This window comes from Typha latifolia, chromosome 4 (assembly GCF_019914945.1).
Source record: "Typha latifolia isolate L0001 chromosome 4, TyphaL0001v2, whole genome shotgun sequence".
In the NCBI taxonomy this organism is placed as follows: Eukaryota; Viridiplantae; Streptophyta; class Magnoliopsida; order Poales; family Typhaceae; genus Typha; species Typha latifolia.
Genome location: NC_133089.1, coordinates 3,196,374 through 3,217,464, shown reverse-complemented (window position 1 = coordinate 3,217,464; position 21,091 = coordinate 3,196,374). Strand labels below are relative to the sequence as shown.

Genomic DNA, 21,091 nt, shown 5'->3' with positions numbered 1-21,091 from the left:
AAAATAGTGTGTTAAATACAAATTTTATTTTATTTTTTTAATCTTAATTTAATGTTTTTCATCATTCAAGATCTCATATGTTATATGTCAACCCTCGGAATAGCTTGGTTAAAGTCAAGTCACAGAAAATTCTTCTATGTCCAAGTGGGATTAAAATTCTAACCACTAGTAGTAATCTCAATTTTATTTCTTAACAGTAGTGAGCTAGATTTAGCCGAAGGAATGATATATATATATATATATATATATATATATATATATATATATATTATTTATTTATTAAAATGCAATGATTTTTCAATTATGACATTTCATCAATGTGATTAGGGCTATCAAAGTAATTAAGCTCAGCTTGCTATGGCTCAATTAAGCTTAATTTTGTATAATAGATTTGAAATTAATTTTGAGCCGAGCTTGATTATAAGCAGACTCAATCAAGCTCGGTTGATAAAACTTAAAAATTATAATACTATATAATATATAATACATATGACTAATATAAACCTTTAGATTAAGATCTAAAGACTCATAATATTACTATATTAATGCTTATATCTTCACCATTGACTTACACCTTATTTTAATTTAAGCCTTAATCACATTTGATTGGGCTTGAATTAATTCATACTTCAAAATTTCTTATTAATGACTCATTTAAATTTAAGCTTAAAATTAGCTAAAGTAAGTATTATTTTAATTTATACTTAAAATTAAAATTAGATTTGAAATTAATTTCAATTTAAGTTTGGTAAAAGCTCAGCTCGTTAGTCATTGCACCCTTAATAAATGTGATGAGTTTTTTCAATATCGAAGATAATAACTTATTAGTATTTACTATTGTCATATGACATTATTCCCTAACCAAGACACGGTACGATTTTGTCTCCGCGAATAAGTTTCATACAAATCTTGGAGGCATCTTAATTTACACATGGAGTGTGTTTTCTTTTCATTGGGTTTCGTGTCGTGATCCGGATCATTTGATGAGGTGTGACAGGTTGATCAAACGCTTAAATCATTCTAATGGAGAACGTGATTTCAATGAAAATTAATGTGATATTTGTCTACTTTCCCTTGCATTGGCCCTAGCTCCGCTAAGGTTTGGTGCATAGTTTTTCTCCTTCTAGAAGGGATTTCTTTCCTCACCGTCGCCGTCGGCAAGATTTTTTTTTGCTTGCCTCCCTATCATGGGCAAGAGGAGGGAAGAACCCTTCTTGTTTCTCTCTTCCCTTTCTCTTCTTCAATTTCTTTCTTTTCTTTCTCTCCTTTTTTCAAAAGTTTAAGGCATCTTTTCCTCTCAACATGTCGTCGCTACTCCCAACTGCTCCTCACTACGGCCACCGTCGCTACTCCGCACAATCGCTCCTCATCGCCACATGAAATCCCCTCGATGTTGCTATCGCCTTCTCTTTTGCCATTGCTCTACTTCAAGCTCTTCTCCCCACCCTTGCCAGATCTGAGTCGGCTAATCTAGCCATGCCGCCCTTCCACCTCCTTCCCTCTCAGAGGAGACAGATCAGCTGCTGTATCTCTTATTTTTTACATCTCTCCCACCTTTCCTTTCCCCTTCTTCGCTCAATCTATTGTAACAGTAGTTGATTCACCGCTATTGATCTCTCTCGCTCATTGCTGCCCATCTGCCTACTGCCATCGCCATGTCGGGTAGGTGAGGCTACTCTAAACAGAGAGAGGGTTTTGGGACCCATTCATAGTAGCAACATTTTAATTTTGTATTATGCTCTAGGCTTAATGCTCTACTTTAAATTCCTAGGTTGTCTACTGTAGGCCAAGTGTAGGGCTTCTATTTTGCTCTATCATTCCTCTTCTTTTTGTATCAGACTATATTGATATAACTCTTGGAAGGTAGGTAATAGCTGTATTGATGTAACTCTTGAAAGTTAATAAATTTACCTAACTACGAACTTTCCCTCTCATAAAAAAAAAGAAAGATTAATATCTAGGATTCCCATTTGTTGGATATGTACGTTGAAACACATCAATCTAACTGGATTGGATAAATATCAATTACTTTGAGAAAAGGAAAGATGAGACAAAGAATTAAACCAACAACATTGATGTATATCTAATAGTCGGACTTGAATCGGGTCAACTTCTAGTCTAGGGCTAAGTAAACTAGCTTCCAAAAGAACCCAAGCGACAAGTGAGATTTATTCTTTTGGAAAATTTCATTTACCACTCTATATTTACAAATGCTCATTCATTACTTAATTTTTTTTTAGTATTTATATTTTTGAGTCCTATATTTTGGACTTTATTATTATATAATTCTCCAAGTTATATAACCAGAAGATATCGGCAGAAGAGTATATTTATTAAATAGTACTTTTTATAAAATTAAGCTTGATTCTAACAAAATACTCTATATCTGTATAGCATGAGTTGCATTCTAGAATAAAACCTAAAAATATGAGGCTCAAACATAAATACGAAAAACGTAAGGTGTGAAATGTAATTCTCTCTATATTCCAAATAGTACAGAGAATAAAACGACCTTAGCATTTGAAGCATAATATTTTCTTCACCTCGAGAATTAAGGTTTTATATGTTTCTATTATTTACCATTATTTTAGTAAAGCCAATCTGTGTGCTAAGCTAACCTTGAGGAATCTGTGGGTGGATTCTTCCCTTGCTCTTTCAATAGATTTATTATGTAGGGATGCAGCGGGTATCTAATTAGGCATTGTTGTCCTCTTTTCCAAAGTAATATAGTTGTCTCTCGGTGTTCCTATTATACTCTTGAGTATATCAACCATTAGATTTCTCTTCACCGTAAAAAGATAAGATAGAGAAGAAGAGTAGGAAAGAATATATATATATAACCATCATTCAAAATTTACAATAAGTTTGCATCGATCTTTAAGTATATGTCTGTTATTTCTCTTTCCTTATTCCGATAGCTAACTCATTTCTAATCCAATCAATGCAAATAAATCATTCAATGGATACATATGCCACCTGGTACTCTCCACGTAAATCCTCCTTTCTCTCTCTCCGCCACTGGCAACGCTGTGTAGTTCTTCCATTCATCCAGAATCATATGCAGATCATGAAGCTTAGCTTGAAGGCCAACGCAGCAATTCGAATGCATCGTTCTGATCTCGTTCAAGTCCTTCCCGTAGTTGCAAAATCCACCCAAGTATTTAGTGTCCACGAACTGCATCTTAACTGGAATCTTAGCTACGAGCTCGTGCTTAATTTTGTTGAAAACGTTCTGCTCGTTCATTGTTGGATATTGCTTTCTTGCTTTGTTCCAGTACTTGAGCACCTTGATGTCCTTCTTGTTCGACTTCATGTAGATGAATCCGGTGTTGGGATAATTCCGGACATCCTCGGCGTTCCCCAAGAACACGTCGCAGGATAACATGAAGTCGGTCGAGGGTTCTATGATCTCAAAGGGATTGCGAAACCACATGACATCCAGGTCCTACAGTCAATCAAGATATCGAATATCATTTTAGTCAGATCCAACAACCCTCCAACGCACGGATTCGTTTTCTTGTTGTTTTAATCTATTCTTACCGTGAAGAGGAAGTTGTATCCAAGCTGTAGAATAGATTGCTGAAGCTTGACCTTAGTCCACACCAGTTCAAGGAAGTCTTTGCTTCCAAACGTCTTCTCAGAAGTTAAGTTGACACCTTCAACCCTGAGCATGTAGCAGTGAGGATGAACCAACTTGCACTGTGCAAATGCCTTTGGGTCCATCGCGACGATGATTACATGCTGGAGAAGATGCGCGATCCCTTCGCCGATGCGAAAGCTCTCAAAGAAGGCGTCGAGGAGCGAGTTCGGTGCCGCCCACGCCTCGTTCACCTCGGTGAGGATGACCGTTTTGTCATCCATGGCGGCTCTTCTCAGTAACCAACGAAGGTCCTGAATTGGCTTTAATTTGGCAACGTACACCAACTATCTATAAGATTAATGAAAAAAAAGAAGAGAAGAAGGCGCGAAGAAATTAAGTGTATTGACCTCACTGATGATAGGAGCTATCTCCTTTGTTACTTTAACATCTTGAGCAGGAGTACTCGAAACAATCTTCTGCTTTATGTTAACTTGTTGGTCAGCAGGAGTACTAGAACCAATCTTCTGTGTTATGTTCACTTGTTGAGCAGGAGTACTAGAAACAATCTTCTGTGTTATGTTCACTTGTTGAGCAGGAGTACTAGAAACAATCTTCTGTGTTATGTTCACTTGTTGAGCAGGAGTACTAGAAACAATCTGGAAATGCACTAATTGCCAAGTTAAATTAAATGAAATGAAATGAAATACTTTTAGCACCAAAAGTAGTAGAAATGGAGTTAAATCTAAAGAAGATCAAGTACCTCCTCATTGGGAGGATATTCCACTTTATGGGTCGTATTAATATGCTGAGAAGGAGTAGAAACAGCGACGTCTATTCCGTTGCTCCAGGCTGATATCTCTGAAGATACTCTTCGCGGCCGCGCGGAGAGGTAGAAGAGTAGGATGACGGTGGCGGTGGCGGCCCAGAGAAGAACGGATAACTTAGGCTGAATGCTCTTCAGGTCGGTCGTCATCGTCGAAAACCTAACCGTGTTGTTGAATTGGATGCATCAAGAGGAAGAAGAAGAGGAGGAGGCAGAGGCAGAGGCAGAGGCAGAGGAGGGAGAGGAGTTATAGTAGTGATCAGTTAGCTTTGTGAACAGAGAGAAGAAGAGGACGAGGGGAGGAATAATAGTAATCTTTAGCAAATGCAGCAGAACTCTGGAGTAGTTGGTCCCTACCATGTGTTGCTAACTATTGGTATTCCCTGGTCCTCTCTCCCAGGAAAGAACATCACATTTTATTTTCCATCATTTGATTATTTGAAGACACGTATACGTTTATTTGGAAATCTCAAGAACAACTTTAGGCATCCCGAGATGGCTTGTCGCGTTCTGGGAATTTGGAAGGACGTAGAGGGCACGTCATATCGTCAATGGCACACTCGGGAGACTGTCGGACATTTTGATGATCCTCAATTAATGAAGAGGGGGGATTTTGCAAATAACTACCTATATTGCCAAAAATATATATATATAGAAATTGAACTTACGTAACGTATCCCCCATTCAATGCAAACCAAACTCTAGGTCGTATGAATCATGATTGATAGTAACTTTATCATGGTTTTGGAAGTAGGAGAAGTTATTAGAATATTAACAAAAATGTATGCAGAAACCTTCTGTAGGCCAATCTTTTTTTCCTGTTTGATCATACTTTCTAGCTTCTTCCCCACCAGTTTTTAGTCCTTTTTCATGGCTGGCATTCGATGACCCACATTATTATAAGCTGGCTGTTTCCATAATAGTGTATCGATGACCACTTTGAATTAAGAGAACCAATTAATCTTCACCCAGAGGGTAAAGAGGGGCTCTGGATCTACCAATAACTAAGGGAAATTTTGAAACAGGAATAAGATGATTTTGTAATTGACCATTAACTGATATTAACTTGCTGATATCTCTTGTTTCAAAATAGTTTATTAAGTTAATCCAAAGTGTTATGTAAAAGCTATTGAAAAAAAAGAGGTGTAAGAGTTTGACAACAACAACAAAAAAAAAAAAAAAATAGGCAAAGGACTCAGATTGTGTTGCATTGCAGCAGAGCAGGAGGAGAAAGTGGAAAAAGAAAATATAAATGAAAAGAGAGCAAGCGTCGGTGTTGGAAAAATCCATGGCCTTGGTATCATGGCAAGTACGGAATAATAAAGTCTTTTGATGAGTTGCAAGCTTTCTTTAAGCTTGCATGCATCAATTGCTTGGGCAATGGCATCGATCTGCTAGTGGGTAGTTTGGCAAGAATACCATCATCCGACAAAAGTTATGGAGTATTTATACTATATGTTGCTCGCCATCAGACATATGAAAGGGAATCATAAAGAAAAGAAGGACGAATGACAGTTCACTTCGTTTGGCTTACTTCAAATTTAAAACGTTTAATAATACCACCACAACCCTATTAACAGTTAACTAATAATTGTAACTTGGTGTGTGGACTGTAGAGGGGTTAAGCTCTTGATGAAACACAAACATTAATGTCCATTGATTCGTGAGTAAAGTTGAATATCTTTCTATTAAAAATATAAGTACAAATTATTTATTCAACAAGTTACGTGAATTATAAATAAGTTGTTAATATATTATTGGGTCATAATCAAATTATTGTATTATAAATGAGTTGGCGAGGTGTAATATGTCAATAATACTCAGTTACATATTCTTTGTGTACTTGTAAAACTCATTAGTTTCATCATTTGAGCAGAATATGGGCTCATCCAGGATTAACATACAAGTTTGACATGCTCTTACATAGTGATCAAGGCATCGTTTACAGAGAAACTTCAAATAAGATTACACTTTTCTATTTACTCAATCTACTTAAAACAAAATTACTCATGAACAGATCTTATGACCAGGAATTGAATACATTTCAGGATCCCGGAAAATTACTCGCAGACGAAGCAATAAATCTTTTCCATTCCTCAAGAACAATCCTTAGGTAGTGAAGCTTAGCTTCCAGGCCGATGATGCAAGTGCCATGGAAGGTGCATATCTTGTTGAAGTCCTTCTTAGGCTGGCAAAACCCACCCCAATAAGCTGTGTCTACAAATTGAATCCTTAAGTTGAACATACCAACAAGCTCATGCTTGATGTAGTCAAACACAAGCTGCTCATTGATAGGAGGAAATCTTTCCCTCGCTTGATGCCAGTACTTGAGCATCTCAGCATTCTTCTTAGTAGATTTTATATAGACTAGCCCTGTATTTGGAGCATTGTTCTTCCAGTCTTCAGGATCTCCAGTGAAATTATCACTACCTAATGTTAGATCAGCATAGACACTGATGTACCGCAACGGATTGCGAAACCACATGATATCCACATCCTGAAAGAAATTTAAGGGATTGATCATCATTTTGATCCAAGAATATAAAGTTAGTCTCTTTAAAGGCCAGGGATCTGTGATGATGATACATACTGTGAAGAGAAAGTTGTATCCAGACTCTATGATAAGTCTCTGAAGCTTGACCTTTGTCCACACCAATTCAATGTAGTCCTTGGACATGAACACTTTCTCAGAATTCAAGCTGACACCAGGTATCTTGAGCAAGTAGCAGTGAGGATGCAAGGACTTGCATCGATCGAATGCTTTTACGTCCATCGCAACGATGATTACGTGATTTAGAAGGTGCTGGATATCTTTACCGACGCGAAAACTCTCGAGGAAGGCGTCGAGGAGGGATCCCGGTGCCGCAAACGCTTCGTTGACCTCTGTCAGGATGACAGTGTTGTCATCCATGGCCACTCTTCTCACCAATGACAGAAAGTCCTGAAACTCCTCCTGTTGATGCATGCCAAGAGTACAAGCTTCTTTCAGTAATTGATCTTGTTGTGTTAAAATTATGAAGACTAAAATTCACAACGATACGAGCCAAACATGGATTTATAATTAGACTGTAATGATAAATTCTGAACAAATTAATGGAATCTAAAAAAAAAAAAGAATATGATGCAAAATTTTCTCTTTTTTTTGAAAAAAAAATGGTGCAACATAACCTCAATGGCAGGAGATGTCATTGTGATATTAACCTCCTTGGCGCGAATCTTCCTTGTTTCATTAACCTTTTGATGAATAGTGATCGTGTGGATTTCATTACCCAAAGTCAATATCTCTGAAGATTTTCCACCTGGGTTTGTGGACAGATAGAAGAGTATCATAAAGATGGCTATGGTTACCCAAAGAAGAAGAGGGAACATGGGCCTAAGTTTACACATTTCACTCGCCATCTTGATGACATTGGGAGAGGCAAAAGGAGATGATCTTATTATAACAAGGAGTAATAAAAACTTTGCTTAAAAAATTTAACATATATTAGTTCACGCCAACTAAGCCCAAGGTATCTTATAACAAGGACTGTAATACCTTTTAATTTCCTTTTTTTTCCATTGAATCTGTCTGTAGTGATTGGAAGTTTAAGAGTAGAAGCAAGCAAATTAAACTATTTTAATCTTGGCTTCTTTCTAGAAGTTATTCAGCCGACCAATCTATTGGTTTGCGCCCCTAGTATTAAATGTTTGGGTGGAGATGCACTCTTCCACTATTATTATTATTATTATTATTGTTATTATTTTGATTAATACTCTTCCTCCATTAAAACCAGATGAACCCTTCATTGACCTTGGCATTAGGCAGCAGACGATTTGCAGCCTCCATTGCAGGAATTTCCTTCAGTTGGGCACTTGGCAATCTATGATTCATCAAACCAGCTGATTTCATTTAAAATTCTACTCTTTAACTGTTGGATAATATGGCAGCCCTGCCAACTTTAAAGATTCCAACTTGGATAATTGTTTTTTCTTTGGTAACTTTCTATTTGTTCTAGCATGATTAGGACATTATGAAAACAAAGTCTATATTTGTAAAAATAATCTATATATCTCATTAGGTTTCTTTTCAACATATTATGCGTGATCATCACAACAAATACAAATAAACATATAAAAAACCAAGAATATAATTTGGTAGAGAACACTGTATGCTATCACATATTACATCAAGAAGATCAAGGGAATGATCATGTGAAAAGAATAAGTTCTACATATACCACTTCAGCTATTTGCTTCATAACCCAAACAAACTTCACAAGATATATATGTATATATTCTCAATGAATACATTTGCCTGGAACTCTCCATGAGAATTTTCCATTTCTCTTCTTTTCCAGAGGGAGAGCTGTGAAATTTCTCCAGTCATTTAGAAGATTTCTCAGATCATGGATCTTGTTTCCAAGGCCAACGCAGCAACTCGCGTGCATTGTGCAGATCTTGTTCAGGTCCTTACCATAGTTACAGAATGCACCAGAATAAGCTGTGTCAAGATACTGAATTTTTACTTGAAACCGATCGACGAGTTCTTTCTTGATTTCATTAAAGATGTTCTGCTCATGTGTAGCAGGATATCTCTCCCTAGCTTCATGCCAGAACTTGAGCACCTCAATAGTCTTTTTAGAGGACTTGACATATATAAATCCCGTATTCGGAAAATTGAAGAGGTAGTCAGGATCACCAAGGAACATATCACTTGATGTTGTTATATCTGCAAAGACACTGATGTGGCGAAAGGGATTGCGGAACCACACAATATCAACATCCTGCACAAGATTAAAAAAAATGTTTATCTTGGTAATAGAATCTTAATCTGTAGTAGTTATGAAAGATATATTATGTTAAAACATCCATGAATTATTTCTAGCTTCATAGATGTTTAGAATTAAATATTTCTCTTTTCAGGATAGTGATATCATATAGGATTTTTCAGAGTATCATACAAAAAATAAATCTATGGTCAGAGATTTACGTACCGTGAAAAGAAAGTTGTATCCAAGTTCGAGGACGCGCCGCTGAAGTTTGAGCTTAGTCCAAACCAATTCAATGTAGTCCTTGCTCATATACACCTTCTCAGAAGTAAGGTCAACACCTTCTACCTCAAGGAAATAGCAGTTAGAATGTACAGACTTGCATCTCTCATATGCCTTTGGATCCACACACATGATAATCATATGGTTTAATAGATGCTCAATGTTTTCACCAATATGAAAACTCTCGAGAAAGACATCGAGGAGAGAATTCGGCGCGGCCCATGCTTGGTTAATAGACGTCAGAATGACTGTGTTGTCTTCGTTAGCTGCTCTTCTTAGCAAGGGGGGCAAGTCTTCAAATGTTGTCTGCATAACAAGTGAAATTTGGATAGCTAAATACTTCTAGGTTGAGATGGAACCTAAGTATTTGAAGCTATAGCGACAGTAATTTTTTTAAGTATATCCATTTATGCTCTGAATTTGGAGCTTGAACTTGAGTAAAAACTTTTTCAGCAAACTTGCAAGTATACAAATAAATCTAAGAATACTTCACCACGAATACAGAGAAATCTGAGTATAACCAAAATAAAGAAAACTCGATCTGAAGGTAAAAAAAAACGTAAATACATTCAAATAGTATACAGGACCTTATTACTAGGACTGGTAGTTATCTGAGTTGCATTGCTCCATGCCAATATATCCAATGATCTCCCACTTGTGTCTGCAGATAAGTAAAACAGTATGCAAACCGTTGCTGCAGCTGCACCAAGAAGAAAAGACATCATAGGATGAAGGTTATTCATTTTGCTACTCATCTTCCTCCCCTCTCTGCTAAGCTTGTAGAGTGCCGGAGTAAGCAACTCTCATACAGATCTAATTATATATTCAGATACTTAACAAGGACACATGGTTTCCAACCCCCACTTGCTCATGTTTATCATAGTAAATTCTTAAGGTTAATTATATTAAAAATTAGTTTAAATTCAGTTTTCAGTCAATTTCAACATGTATCAATATTTCTGTGCAGTGCATTCGAACGAGCCTTAGGAGGCGTTCGAACGCGGGTTCCAAACAAAGACTGGATGATGCAGGCATTCGAACGCAAATCAACCCGAGAGCTGTCTTTGATGCAGGCGTTCGAACGCGCCATTTGAACGCCTCTTTGGTTCTGCTGTATTGTTATTGGGTGTGTTCGAATGCACCCCCAAGGGCGTTCGAACGCGACGTGGAAAACTCTCAAATCTGAACCTGCCTATAAATACTAAAGTGTGTTTTTAGGGCTTAGGAGTTGGAAGAACATTTATGAGAGTTGAGCTACTATTGTATTGAGAGTGATTAAAGTTGTTAAACTCTCTGTAAGTGAGGGATTTGTAAAGTAAAAAATATTTCTCCGCCCGTGGATGTAGGCACAGTGTCGAACCACGTAAATATTCTCTCTCTCTCTATTGTCTCTATTGCTTCCATTCTAGAGATTGTTTGTATTAGGGTGTTTAATCCGTGATTAAAACTTGTTTAGTGCTATTCTATTACCATTAACACCTCATTGGAGTTTTTTCAAATATTGCTATTGGTTTTCCATCACTATTCCTATTTGTGATATTTGGGGGTGAAGGTTTTTCTTCAGCTTCTTTCACCCATTTGGGTATTTGCACAACAAATTATTGTTAACTATTGGGAGCATTAACGATCAACAGTTCCAATGGATTATAATACAATTAGAAGAAGGGAGATCTGATCATGAATCTCCTCATGTGTATTAATATTCTGATGGTTTCTGAACATGATGCTACCTTCAAACGATTGTGAATTCTTTATATTTTAATGCATTCGTTTACACTGGTATTTTTTATTGGTTGTCATTATGTGTTAATTGGCAGTGGACCACTTCAAAGTTATGAGATCGAAACTAATAGCTGTCCATAAATTACCTCGTGCTTGTGTAGTTGGGTCAGTCTTAGGAATTGGTGGAATCCTATTTTTAAATTTGGTATAAGACTAGCAATAATAGAGCTCCTGATTTAACTATTTAGTGGATGGGAAGGATGGAGTAAAGGTGCTGTGTGTTAGTGAAAGGGAGGAAGAGATGGTGATGTAGGGAAGAGTGGTTCTGATGTCAATTGACACAGTGAAGTTAGTTTTCAGATCCACAGATTTGCAAACAAATACCAGAATGAAAAAACTTTTCTGATCTACTGATTCAGGAAATTTTATTGGATTGAAGGCATAAAAAATAATTGAACACTCGAGTTTTTGTTCCACAGGGATTCATATGAGATTGGTGTTACTCAAAAGTGTGAAAGAATTCATATTCATATGGGCTTGAAGCCAAAAATTTAAATTGATCAGGCCTACTTCATGTCATGATTCAAACTTTAACATAGTATCATGCTATCATTTCAGTGAATACATATGCCTGGAACTGTCCATGTAAATCCTCCTTTCTCCCTCTCCTCCACAGGTAATGCGGTATACTTCCTCCAGTCATCAAGAACACTCCGCAGATCATGAAGCTTAGCTCCAACACCGACGCAACAAGCTGCGTGCATCGTGCAAATCTTGTTTAAATCTCTGGCAGGATCACAAAAGCCACCAAAAACAGCACTGTCCACAAACTGCATTCTCACTTGAAGCTGTGATGCGATTTCGCGCTTAATCTCGTTAAAAACACGTTGTTCATTGAGAGTCGGAAATTTCTTCCTAGCTTGATTCCAGTACTTGAGTGCTTCGATGTTCTTTCTATTAGATTTCATGTAAATGAATCCTGTATTCGGAAAATTCCAGAGATCTTCAGGATTACCAAAGAATTTATCACAAGATAACACAATGTCAGAGTTGGCATTGATGTGTTGAAAGGGACTGCGAAACCACACAACATCCACATCCTGCGTTCAAGGCAGATCATTTTAATCTGAGAAGAAAAAAGAGACTAAAATCTATCTAGCAGAAGCAAGATTGAGGTGAACCTGCTTTGTGAGTTGATAATTTATTTGTTGTAAGAAAGTTCTGTTAAAAAATTGCTCTAAAATGAATAGGAATAATAATGTCTTGTTCTCAATCATTGTAATTGCAATTAACAGAGGAGTTGCTTAATCTGCGTAAAAGCATTTTAGTTAAATTTAAGTTTAGGAAATGCTCACCGAGAAAAGAAAGTTGTATCCAAGCTCTAAAACAGATTGCTGAAGCCTGACCTTGCTCCAAACCAATTCAAGGAAGTCTTTGCTCATGAACAACTTCTCAGAATTTAAATTGATACCTTTCACATTAAGCATGTAACAGTGAGAGTGAAGGGACTTGCATCGATCGAAAGCTTTTGCGTCCATCGCTATAACAATTACATGCTTCAAAAGATGGCCAATCCGTTCACCGATGCGGAAACTCTCAAGAAAGGCGTCGAGGAGCGAATTCGGTGCGGCCCATGCTTCATTGACCTCTGTCAGGATGACTGTTTTGTCATCCATGGCCGCTCTTTCTAGCAAAGGAAGAAGATCCTGGAATTCTGTCTGTAGATAACAAACAAAAAATTTATCGTGAAAAATGAATACTTAACATGAACAGAGTACATAGAATTTTTAAAAAAAATGATGCATAGAACATGTAACATAACCTCAATTACAGGATCCATAATCTTTGTTATGTTGACATCTTGAACATGACTAGAAATCATCTGAGTGGCGCTGTTCCAAACAAACATATCAGAGTTTGCAGACAGGTAGAAGAGTATAATTACAGTGGCCGTGGCTGCACAGAGAAGAATGGAGACCATTGGCTGAAAGTTCTTCATCTCTTTCGCCATTTTTTGAATACCAAGGTTGTTGTCTGGTTGTCTAGATGGAGAAAGGAGAAGGAGAAGGAGAAGTATTATAGAATAGTAGCCGTTGAATGGAGAGGAAGAGGAAGAGGAAAAGGAGAGGAATTATAATACAGGAATATAATATTTCTTCTTACCAAATGGATATATATATTACTATTATTTGTCGTACCAAATTATAGGGTTTAACGCCCAATCTACTGATTTATAAGTCCAACGTTTTTTTAGCTAATCCTGGTTTGTTAGGTCTGCCTTGATCTATATTGAGTAGATGTTGAAGAAGAGAAGCACATGAATCTAAAGATCAACCGCAGATCATATCACACAATTTTGATTGGTGAAACCATAGCATGGTCAAAAAGATGACTTTTTCCACAAAGTTCTAAAATATAGATGTCACATATCAAAAATAAAAAATAAAAAATCCAACATGTCATTATGTTGTGAAGCACACATAGATCACGTCGTATAGCTGTTTGTATAGTACTAGAATGAGAATATGAAGTATGTAGACTTTAGACAAATATGAATTGCTGTTGCATCAAATTATTGTCCCTAACTGCTAAAAGGAAAGCTAAGAAGCCTATCTTCCAGCAAAAAGAATGGAAATGTGACGTAAGACTTATTAATGAATACAAATTCCTGGTACTCTCCATTGGTATTTCCCACTTATTCTCTCCTCAGGAGTTCCAGCCTTGTAGGCTTTCCAGTCCTCCAAGACATTTTTCAAGTCATGAAGCTTAGCTCCTAGACCAACACAACAGTTTGCATGGATAGTGGTGACCTTGTTCAGATCCTTGCTTAGTTGACAAAATCCAGTGCAGTAGGTTGTGTCCAAGAACTGTATCCTTACTTGAAATCTAGCGGAGAATTCACCTTTGATTTGGTTGAAGATATGCTGCTCGTGCTTCCCCGGAAATCTCTCCCTGGCCAGTTGCCAATTCTTGTAGAATTCTATTGTCTTGTTGGACGACTTGGCATACAAAAATCCTCCGTTGGGGAAGTTCCTCATACTATCTTCATCCCCAAAGAAGAAATCACTGGATATTGCAATGTCAGAGGTGATAGCTATGCGTCGCAAGGGATCTCGGAGCCACATAATGTCCACATCCTGCCACAAAAGAGGTAATGTTTATCAGAGAACAACAATCTCTAACACTGAAGAACTCATACACCAAATTCTATTTCAATGAGTCGCAAGGGATCTCAGAACCGTGGCGATTCACCATAAAGCTTAAGCAGGTACTGTGACATGCTTTCAAATATTTCAAGAAGTTGGCACTTCTATACCCTAGTAAACGTATAAAAATGCTATTGTTTTTTTCATAGTTGTGAAACTTGTGGATGTAACATAATATCAATCTCCTGATGAAAGAAGTAAATTTTGGGTTTCTTCCCCTTACGGGAAAGAAAAGAAAACAGTACGATTGGAATGTAAACAAGAGGGTGATGCATACCGTGAAAAGGAAGTTGTATCCCATCTCTAGAATACTTTGTTGGAACATATTCCTGCCCCACATCATGTCAAGGTAGTCTTTGGTATTGTATACCTGCTCAGTATTATAGCTGATACCCTCTGTCTTGAGGAAGTAGCAGTGACGATGCACGACTTTGCATCTTTTGAAAGCCTTTGGGTCCATGGCTATGATCAGCAGATGATCTAACAGATGTTCTGTCTGTTCACCAACATGGAAGCTCTCCAGAAAGAGGTCGACCAGGGAATTTGGTTCTGACCATGCTTCATTTATTTCAGTCAAAATGACTGTCTTGTCTTCCATCGCCACATCTTTTAGCAGCCGGGCTAATTCTTCCGCTGAATTCTTCTGTTAGTACAAGGAAAAAACTTGGTTCAGTATAATGAAAATATGAATCTATTATTCGTTTTCAAACCAACTAGCATCATATGGTGCACAGATTAAGGATAAACAGCTGTTTGAAAGAACTAAGATTGTTGGTAATGCAGTTTATCTTAGTAGAACTATCAGAAGAGTTGAATTAACTTGAGAAAAATAGCACTGGAATTGGGTCATGAGCGATTCCATCGAAAAGTTTACCGACAAAAATTTCGCTTTTGAGATGATTTTTGACATCCCAAAGATCTGGAGATGGAAGGAAAATATGAAACCAGAGTATGATTTTGGATTTTTATTAGGGGATTTTTTTTTAAAACAAAAAAAGAATTTGCTACAGTAACTGGCTTAATTATTTAAACAATTTTTGGTTGATCTTTGGAACATATATATATATATATATTGGATCATTAAATATTGATAGTCACCATGACCTAATTAAAGGTACGGTCGTAAACTTTCCTCAATTGAGTAATAAATTTCCGATCTTTTTATTTTATTATATATTTCATTCTCCGCAATTTCTACTTAAAAATCTAAACTTTGTTCTACCTAAACCTTCCCTGAGATGCCAATTCCATGGGAAGTTAATCTGAAACTGTTTATTTATTTATTTATTTATTTATTACTCATTTGAAGCATAGATTCTTTCAATCCTTCTATCAGAGCAAAAACCAAGCAACAAATTCTAGCAAAAAGTAATTTCATAAAGAGAGAGAGAGAGAGAGAGAGAGAGAGAGAGAGAGAATGATACCTCTTTAGCTGCAGAAGCCAACCTTGTCTTGTTAACAACTGGAGCAGAATCCACCTTGGTTCCAGTGGTAACCTCTTCAATGAAACCCCTCTGGGTTCCATTACTCCAAGCAGAGATCTCCATCGACCTCCCTCTTGGGTCTGCAGAGAGGTAGAACAGCAAGCAAGCAGTAGCCAGGGCTGCCCCAAGAAGGAAGGAGATCAGAGGTTGCAGGTTGTTCATGTCCCCCATCACTTTGGACGCCATGACTTCTGAGCTTGGCGAGTCTTTGTTCTTTTTTGGGAGGAGAGAAGGATCATGGGGTTTTCTTACATGGGACTATTTAGGCTTTCTCTTGAAGGGGAACTTTTCATTCCACACCCTCTATTATGTGTTTATTTTATTTACACCCCATTTTTCCACCACTGAGCTACACTAATCAATCATCTTTGCACCTTATCTTATTGCTATTTGTAACTAAACTCTTCTTTTAGAAAACAATCAACTCATTAATTCACCTGCGAATCTAAAAGCTTAAGTTGATAGGCAATAATAATTTTTATATTATATATTCCAACATGAAATAGTATATATTGAGTATCTTATCAGAAACCAACGCATAGTATACAGCGATGGCCTATCAATCTGGAACGAGAGGTGCAGTGGTTGGTGAGTCTTTGAATTATTTTTTTCAAAGGTTGCTAATGGAAAGGAAAGTTCCACAAGCAAAGAAGAGATTCTCAAACTATTAGCAAGTTGTTCATGGGAACAAGTTTGTGGGCCAGTAAAATTTTCAATTAGCAGATGTTCTTCTTGGTCCTGTGGATGGATTTGTTAGACTTGTTCTTGATGACTAGGTTGGTTGGCCGTATTCATCAATCATATATTCATCCATTTAGGGATAAATTTTGATGAATAATTAAGTAGCCCTCTCCAATCATAAACAACGTCATGATAGGATCCCTAAAAAATTTCTGTTATTTGAGAGTTGCATGATTGAAGTACATTATGAGTATCTGTTCCCCCTTGCCGACAGGATATGAAAGAGTAGGAATTTTACAATTCGCACCCTTTAGTTTTGTAAATTACGATTAATTTGTATATTTTAATATGTATATGTGTTATTTCGAGGAACATATTTAACATCTTATTCTAAAGAAAACGTCAACCAAAGTTAACGAGAGGTATTAAATAATAAGAATAATATTGTAATAATCAAAGTCGCATGCTAATTGTTGTTTAAATATCTTACTTTTTCTGATAGAGGGTGTCCTTCAAAAATCTATATTAATATCTTTTTCCGTCAGGTTAAGTATAAATTCTTAAAAAATTAGGGCGTGAAATGTTATTTCTTTTCAAAAGAAAATGACGTTTCGGTGGTGCATAAAGATCAGTGTCAACGTAGAATTTAGAAGGATAAGATGTACATCAATTTACTTTCTTTCATAAAAGGAATCATTACGCACCATTAGTATGATGGCTAGACTAGTCTTAGTGTGCAAAATTTCCTGGGGGTTAATTATAGTTAGATTTATTGAACTATTGGACTCTTTTTATTTTTATTTTATTTTCTGTGATATTTTTATCTCTTTTAACTATCAAATATCTCTCCTCTTTCCTCTCCTCTCCTCTCCTCGCCTACTGGTCAAGGGTGGAAATGTTTCTCCCCTCACTCACTCATGCGTGAGGTTGCTTTCTCCCTTCTCTTCTCCCATCTCCTAATCATTGTCAGCTTCATCATCTTCAACCTCCATGAAGGCATCGCTTCCTTCCTCTTCATGCTTCGACTCCCCTTTCCTGCACCCCTTGGTCTTCGTCGTTACTCTTCACCCACCACTCTTATATTTTATTGTCCTTATTTTTTCTTATCTATAGCCATCGCCTCTTCTCTACTGTTGTCTTGCCCTTCAATCCCTTCTAGTTCTACCACCCGTTGGCACAGGATTTGCCGTGGTCCTTAGCTTGTCAGTGGACAGTGGCAGAGCAGCCCCATTTTTATTTACTTATTTTTTCTTTCAGTTCTGTAATTGCAGAGGTATGCTTACTACTTGCCAGATCTACAGTAGTCATGAGGTAATCATCAAAAGCTAGATTTCCTGTGTCAATATCTCTGGCAAATGTCTATCATCTTATCATTAATTGTTTTTAATTATAAATTACAAGTAAAATAATTAAATTAATTATATGACAATCATGTGAAAAAGAGACCAATTTTATCTAAATGTATAACAAATTACTGATTATATCAAAGATACTTTTGGTATAGTTGGATCTGCTGTGGATAAATCAGTTCTCATTTAAAGGTGCATTGAACATGGAAACTTTTAGGTTGTGCATAGAAACCTAAAGAAGATGCCAAAGAAAGATATCTTTTGTTTTTAGTATTTAAAGCCGCAAAAGAAGCAGTCACAAGTAACAGCTATAGCATGTGGACTCGTATCAATGAGGAAGGTCCACCCAATTAATTTGTATACTTGTTCTTTATGATCGATGTCATGTGGCCAAGCAAGAACCAGTGATGTAAATTAGCTTCTTCTTTTTTTTAAAATCTTGACCTTTGTTTCTCTATTTTTATCTCAGATTACTGATAAACATATATCTTCCCACTTCACTTGAAACTTTGGTTTGGTTTGAGTGGTCAAAATAAGAATTTATTGAAAACCCTGTCATATGAATATTTATCATTTGAGTCTTATTATTATGAGTAAGATTTTAAGGTTAAAGTAAAAGTAGAAAGTGGAGTCAGACTCTAAGATCTAACAAGAGGTAAATTAAATAGATGGATAGAATAACTAAACTTTTATTCTTATAATTGAGCATAAGTATAAGCATGGCATAGTCATGAAAACAATCTTTCTAATTTTTTACCAAGCTGCAGTAAATTGCTGAGTAATTGGTCATGTATCTTTGTGAAAGGCTTAGCAATACTCTAAGATGGAGGTAACAACTAACACATCTAGCTTCTTGTTTGTTTAAGAATATGAAAAGTTTGAAGGGTTTGGTTATAATCAAGGGAGATGATGTATGAAATTCATACATGTAGGAGAGAGAATTATTTGTCAATTTTTTTGTTTTTTTGCAGGATATTTTATAGAATCAATCATAGAGCAATGTAGAAGAAAAGTTTTGGAGCAATACTATCTTATTGATGTTAGCATATGGCAATTTGATATAGTGCTTTCCACATATAATTTTTCTAAACATGTGGAATATTCTAAACTAATGACTCTATTCTAGTAGGAAGTTTCCCAGGAATGATTTTTTTTTTCCTGATACCTTAACTTGGGTTGCAGTAGATGGCATCAAACAAACTATGCATGCATGGAGAACATTTTATTTGAAGAAGAAAGAACATGAACCAAAATAAGCGCATATATGATATATACCTGCTAAGATGAAAGATTTGGATTATTACACCATCATATGTTAGCACTGCTATTAGATATGATATTATTTATGTTCATATGCTGCACAGCCAATAGAGGCAGGTTAGATAGATCAAATGTTCTGTTCAGATAAATTACTGTGGGCGAAAGTTTGATGAAACAGTTTAAGATCTTTGATATCTACAGTTTTGATCTAAATATCAATTTGCATTTGTCGAATTCTTACTGAAAGATTTATCTTCCAATTGAGCTTTGTACTTCTTCCACTCCTCAAAAATCTCTCTCAGATCATGAAGCTTACTCTTCAGACCAACGCGGCAGTTTGCATGAAAGGTGCAGAGCTTGCTGAAGTCTTTCTTAGGGTCACAAAATCCACCAATATAAGCTGTGTCCAGAAACTGTATCTTTGTGTCGAACTTGGTAGAAAATTCACGCTTGATGTTGTCAAATATATCCTGCTCATTTTTGCCAGGATACTTCTCTCTTGCTAAGTACCAGTTATTGAAAAATTCGATCGTCTTGCTCGAAGAATTTGCGTAGAGAAATCCTCCATTCGCAGGATTGCCTAAATCATTTGGATCCCCATTAAAGGTGTCGCTCGAGATTGCTATATGCGCAGCGACAGAGATTTCGAGGAAGGGATCTCGAAACCATATGATATCCACATCCTATATCATAAGGATTAATTAGTGAGGTAAGTACACAAGAGTAGTATCTCTTAATATTACTACAGTCTACATTCATTATGCTTTTTATCTTTACAGATGATGCTTATTCTGAAGTCTACAACAAGCCTTTCACTTTTCTTGTCGATTAATTCTAAAACATGCAAGCAACTATTCTGTCTCTGAGGCTGAGAGTTTACTGAAATGATTTTGGTACTCTATGTCTAATGTACTGGATTCTAAATTGCGAAAATTTTCTGCAAGTGTAAATGCATACCGTGAAGAGAAAATTATAACCCATCTGAAGAATACTTTGCTGGAATTCGTTCCTCCTCCACATCATCTTAAGGTAGTTTTTCTTCATGAAGAGTTGCTCTCCAGCGAAGTTAACACCTTCCACCTTGAGGAAATAGCAAATATTGTGCAGTAACTTGCACCTATCAAATGCCTTTCGGTCCATTGCTACAATGATCAAATGCTTTAGCAGATGCTCAATTCGATCGCTGGTGTGAAAACTCTCGAGAAAGAGATCAAGAAGAGAATTTGGAGCTGCCCACGCTTCGTTAATTACGGTCATTATGACAGTGTTATCATCCGTAGCTGCTTGTTTCAGTAGCAGGGGCAAGTTTTGAGATGTTTCTGTCTGTGGATACATGTAAAAATTATGAAGCCTTGTATGATGATGCTATTTGAATTCAACTGTAAATATATATACTGCCCTTTTCTTTTAGGCTACTCATAAAAATGAATACCGCAATATAATTATTTACAACTATTCAGTTTATTATATACAGTTTATCAGATCTAACAACTGAATTCTTTGAAATGTTTATAGAACATGGTGGTTTAACAAATATTACACAGATCTACTTACAAAGATCTAAATATTCAGATATATATTTAAGGATCTAAACCATTATCAAGAATTAAATCACTTGAGAGCAAGCCAACTTACACATTGATGCCAAACTTATGTTCTTCTTTTGGACTTCTAGTGTTAAGAAGGAGAAACTATTACAGAAGCTAAACAGCAAAGGAGGAGCATCTAAAAAGAATTAAGAAGAGCTTCACATGATCTCTTCAAGAGGAGTAATATATTTTGTTCCTTTGACATATCCACTTACCACCTCTGGAGAAGTAATCGTAGTTCCATTGCTCCATGCGAATAGCTCTAACGATCTGCCGCACGAATCCGCAGATAGGTAAAAGAAGAAAAACGCAGTGGAAATGGATACACCAAGAAGGAACGAGACAACGATTTGGAGATTCATGCTAC

General features: G+C 36.5%; 5 protein-coding genes and 1 long non-coding RNA gene across 8 annotated transcripts; 1 reads left to right on the top strand and 5 right to left on the bottom strand.

The window, feature by feature from the left end:
* Positions 1-2,817: 2,817 nt before the first annotated feature.
* On the bottom strand, positions 2,818-4,855 carry LOC140786406 (uncharacterized protein At4g15970-like). 2 transcript variants are annotated; one of them, XM_073134811.1, is made up of 4 exons: positions 4,341-4,855; positions 3,988-4,236; positions 3,541-3,900; positions 2,818-3,445 (listed from the first exon to the last, which is right to left on the bottom strand). In XM_073134811.1, the coding sequence occupies exons 1-4, from the start codon at positions 4,551-4,553 to the stop codon at positions 2,957-2,959; spliced, it is 1,311 nt and encodes a 436-aa protein (XP_072990912.1). In that variant the 5' UTR covers positions 4,554-4,855; the 3' UTR covers positions 2,818-2,956. The 2 variants fall into 2 exon arrangements, with proteins under 2 accessions (XP_072990912.1, XP_072990913.1); XM_073134812.1 differs by having other exon boundaries at positions 3,541-3,891; positions 4,341-4,793.
* A 1,388-nt stretch (positions 4,856-6,243) lies between these two features.
* Positions 6,244-7,851, bottom strand: LOC140786767 (uncharacterized protein At4g15970-like). 2 transcript variants are annotated; one of them, XM_073135402.1, is made up of 3 exons: positions 7,572-7,851; positions 6,994-7,356; positions 6,244-6,900 (listed from the first exon to the last, which is right to left on the bottom strand). In XM_073135402.1, exons 1-3 carry the CDS (start codon positions 7,800-7,802, stop codon positions 6,448-6,450), a joined length of 1,047 nt encoding a protein of 348 aa, XP_072991503.1. In that variant the 5' UTR covers positions 7,803-7,851; the 3' UTR covers positions 6,244-6,447. The 2 variants fall into 2 exon arrangements, with proteins under 2 accessions (XP_072991503.1, XP_072991504.1); XM_073135403.1 differs by having other exon boundaries at positions 7,605-7,835.
* A 661-nt stretch (positions 7,852-8,512) lies between these two features.
* Positions 8,513-10,279, bottom strand: LOC140786991 (uncharacterized protein At4g15970-like). The gene is made up of 3 exons (XM_073135716.1): positions 10,021-10,279; positions 9,377-9,739; positions 8,513-9,166 (listed from the first exon to the last, which is right to left on the bottom strand). The coding sequence occupies exons 1-3, from the start codon at positions 10,186-10,188 to the stop codon at positions 8,681-8,683; spliced, it is 1,017 nt and encodes a 338-aa protein (XP_072991817.1). The 5' UTR covers positions 10,189-10,279; the 3' UTR covers positions 8,513-8,680.
* A 1,265-nt stretch (positions 10,280-11,544) lies between these two features.
* LOC140787620 (uncharacterized protein At4g15970-like) lies at positions 11,545-13,411 on the bottom strand. Its single transcript, XM_073136633.1, has 3 exons — positions 12,978-13,411; positions 12,511-12,873; positions 11,545-12,255 (listed from the first exon to the last, which is right to left on the bottom strand). The coding sequence occupies exons 1-3, from the start codon at positions 13,164-13,166 to the stop codon at positions 11,770-11,772; spliced, it is 1,038 nt and encodes a 345-aa protein (XP_072992734.1). The 5' UTR covers positions 13,167-13,411; the 3' UTR covers positions 11,545-11,769.
* A 121-nt stretch (positions 13,412-13,532) lies between these two features.
* LOC140787619 (uncharacterized protein At4g15970-like) lies at positions 13,533-16,209 on the bottom strand. Its single transcript, XM_073136632.1, has 3 exons — positions 15,786-16,209; positions 14,639-15,004; positions 13,533-14,292 (listed from the first exon to the last, which is right to left on the bottom strand). The coding sequence occupies exons 1-3, from the start codon at positions 16,029-16,031 to the stop codon at positions 13,807-13,809; spliced, it is 1,098 nt and encodes a 365-aa protein (XP_072992733.1). The 5' UTR covers positions 16,032-16,209; the 3' UTR covers positions 13,533-13,806.
* Positions 16,210-17,311: 1,102 nt separating this feature from the next.
* LOC140787751 (uncharacterized) lies at positions 17,312-20,545 on the top strand. Its single transcript, XR_012108884.1, has 2 exons — positions 17,312-19,844; positions 19,915-20,545. It is a non-coding gene; the product is annotated as an uncharacterized lncRNA (long non-coding RNA).
* Positions 20,546-21,091: the final 546 nt, after the last annotated feature.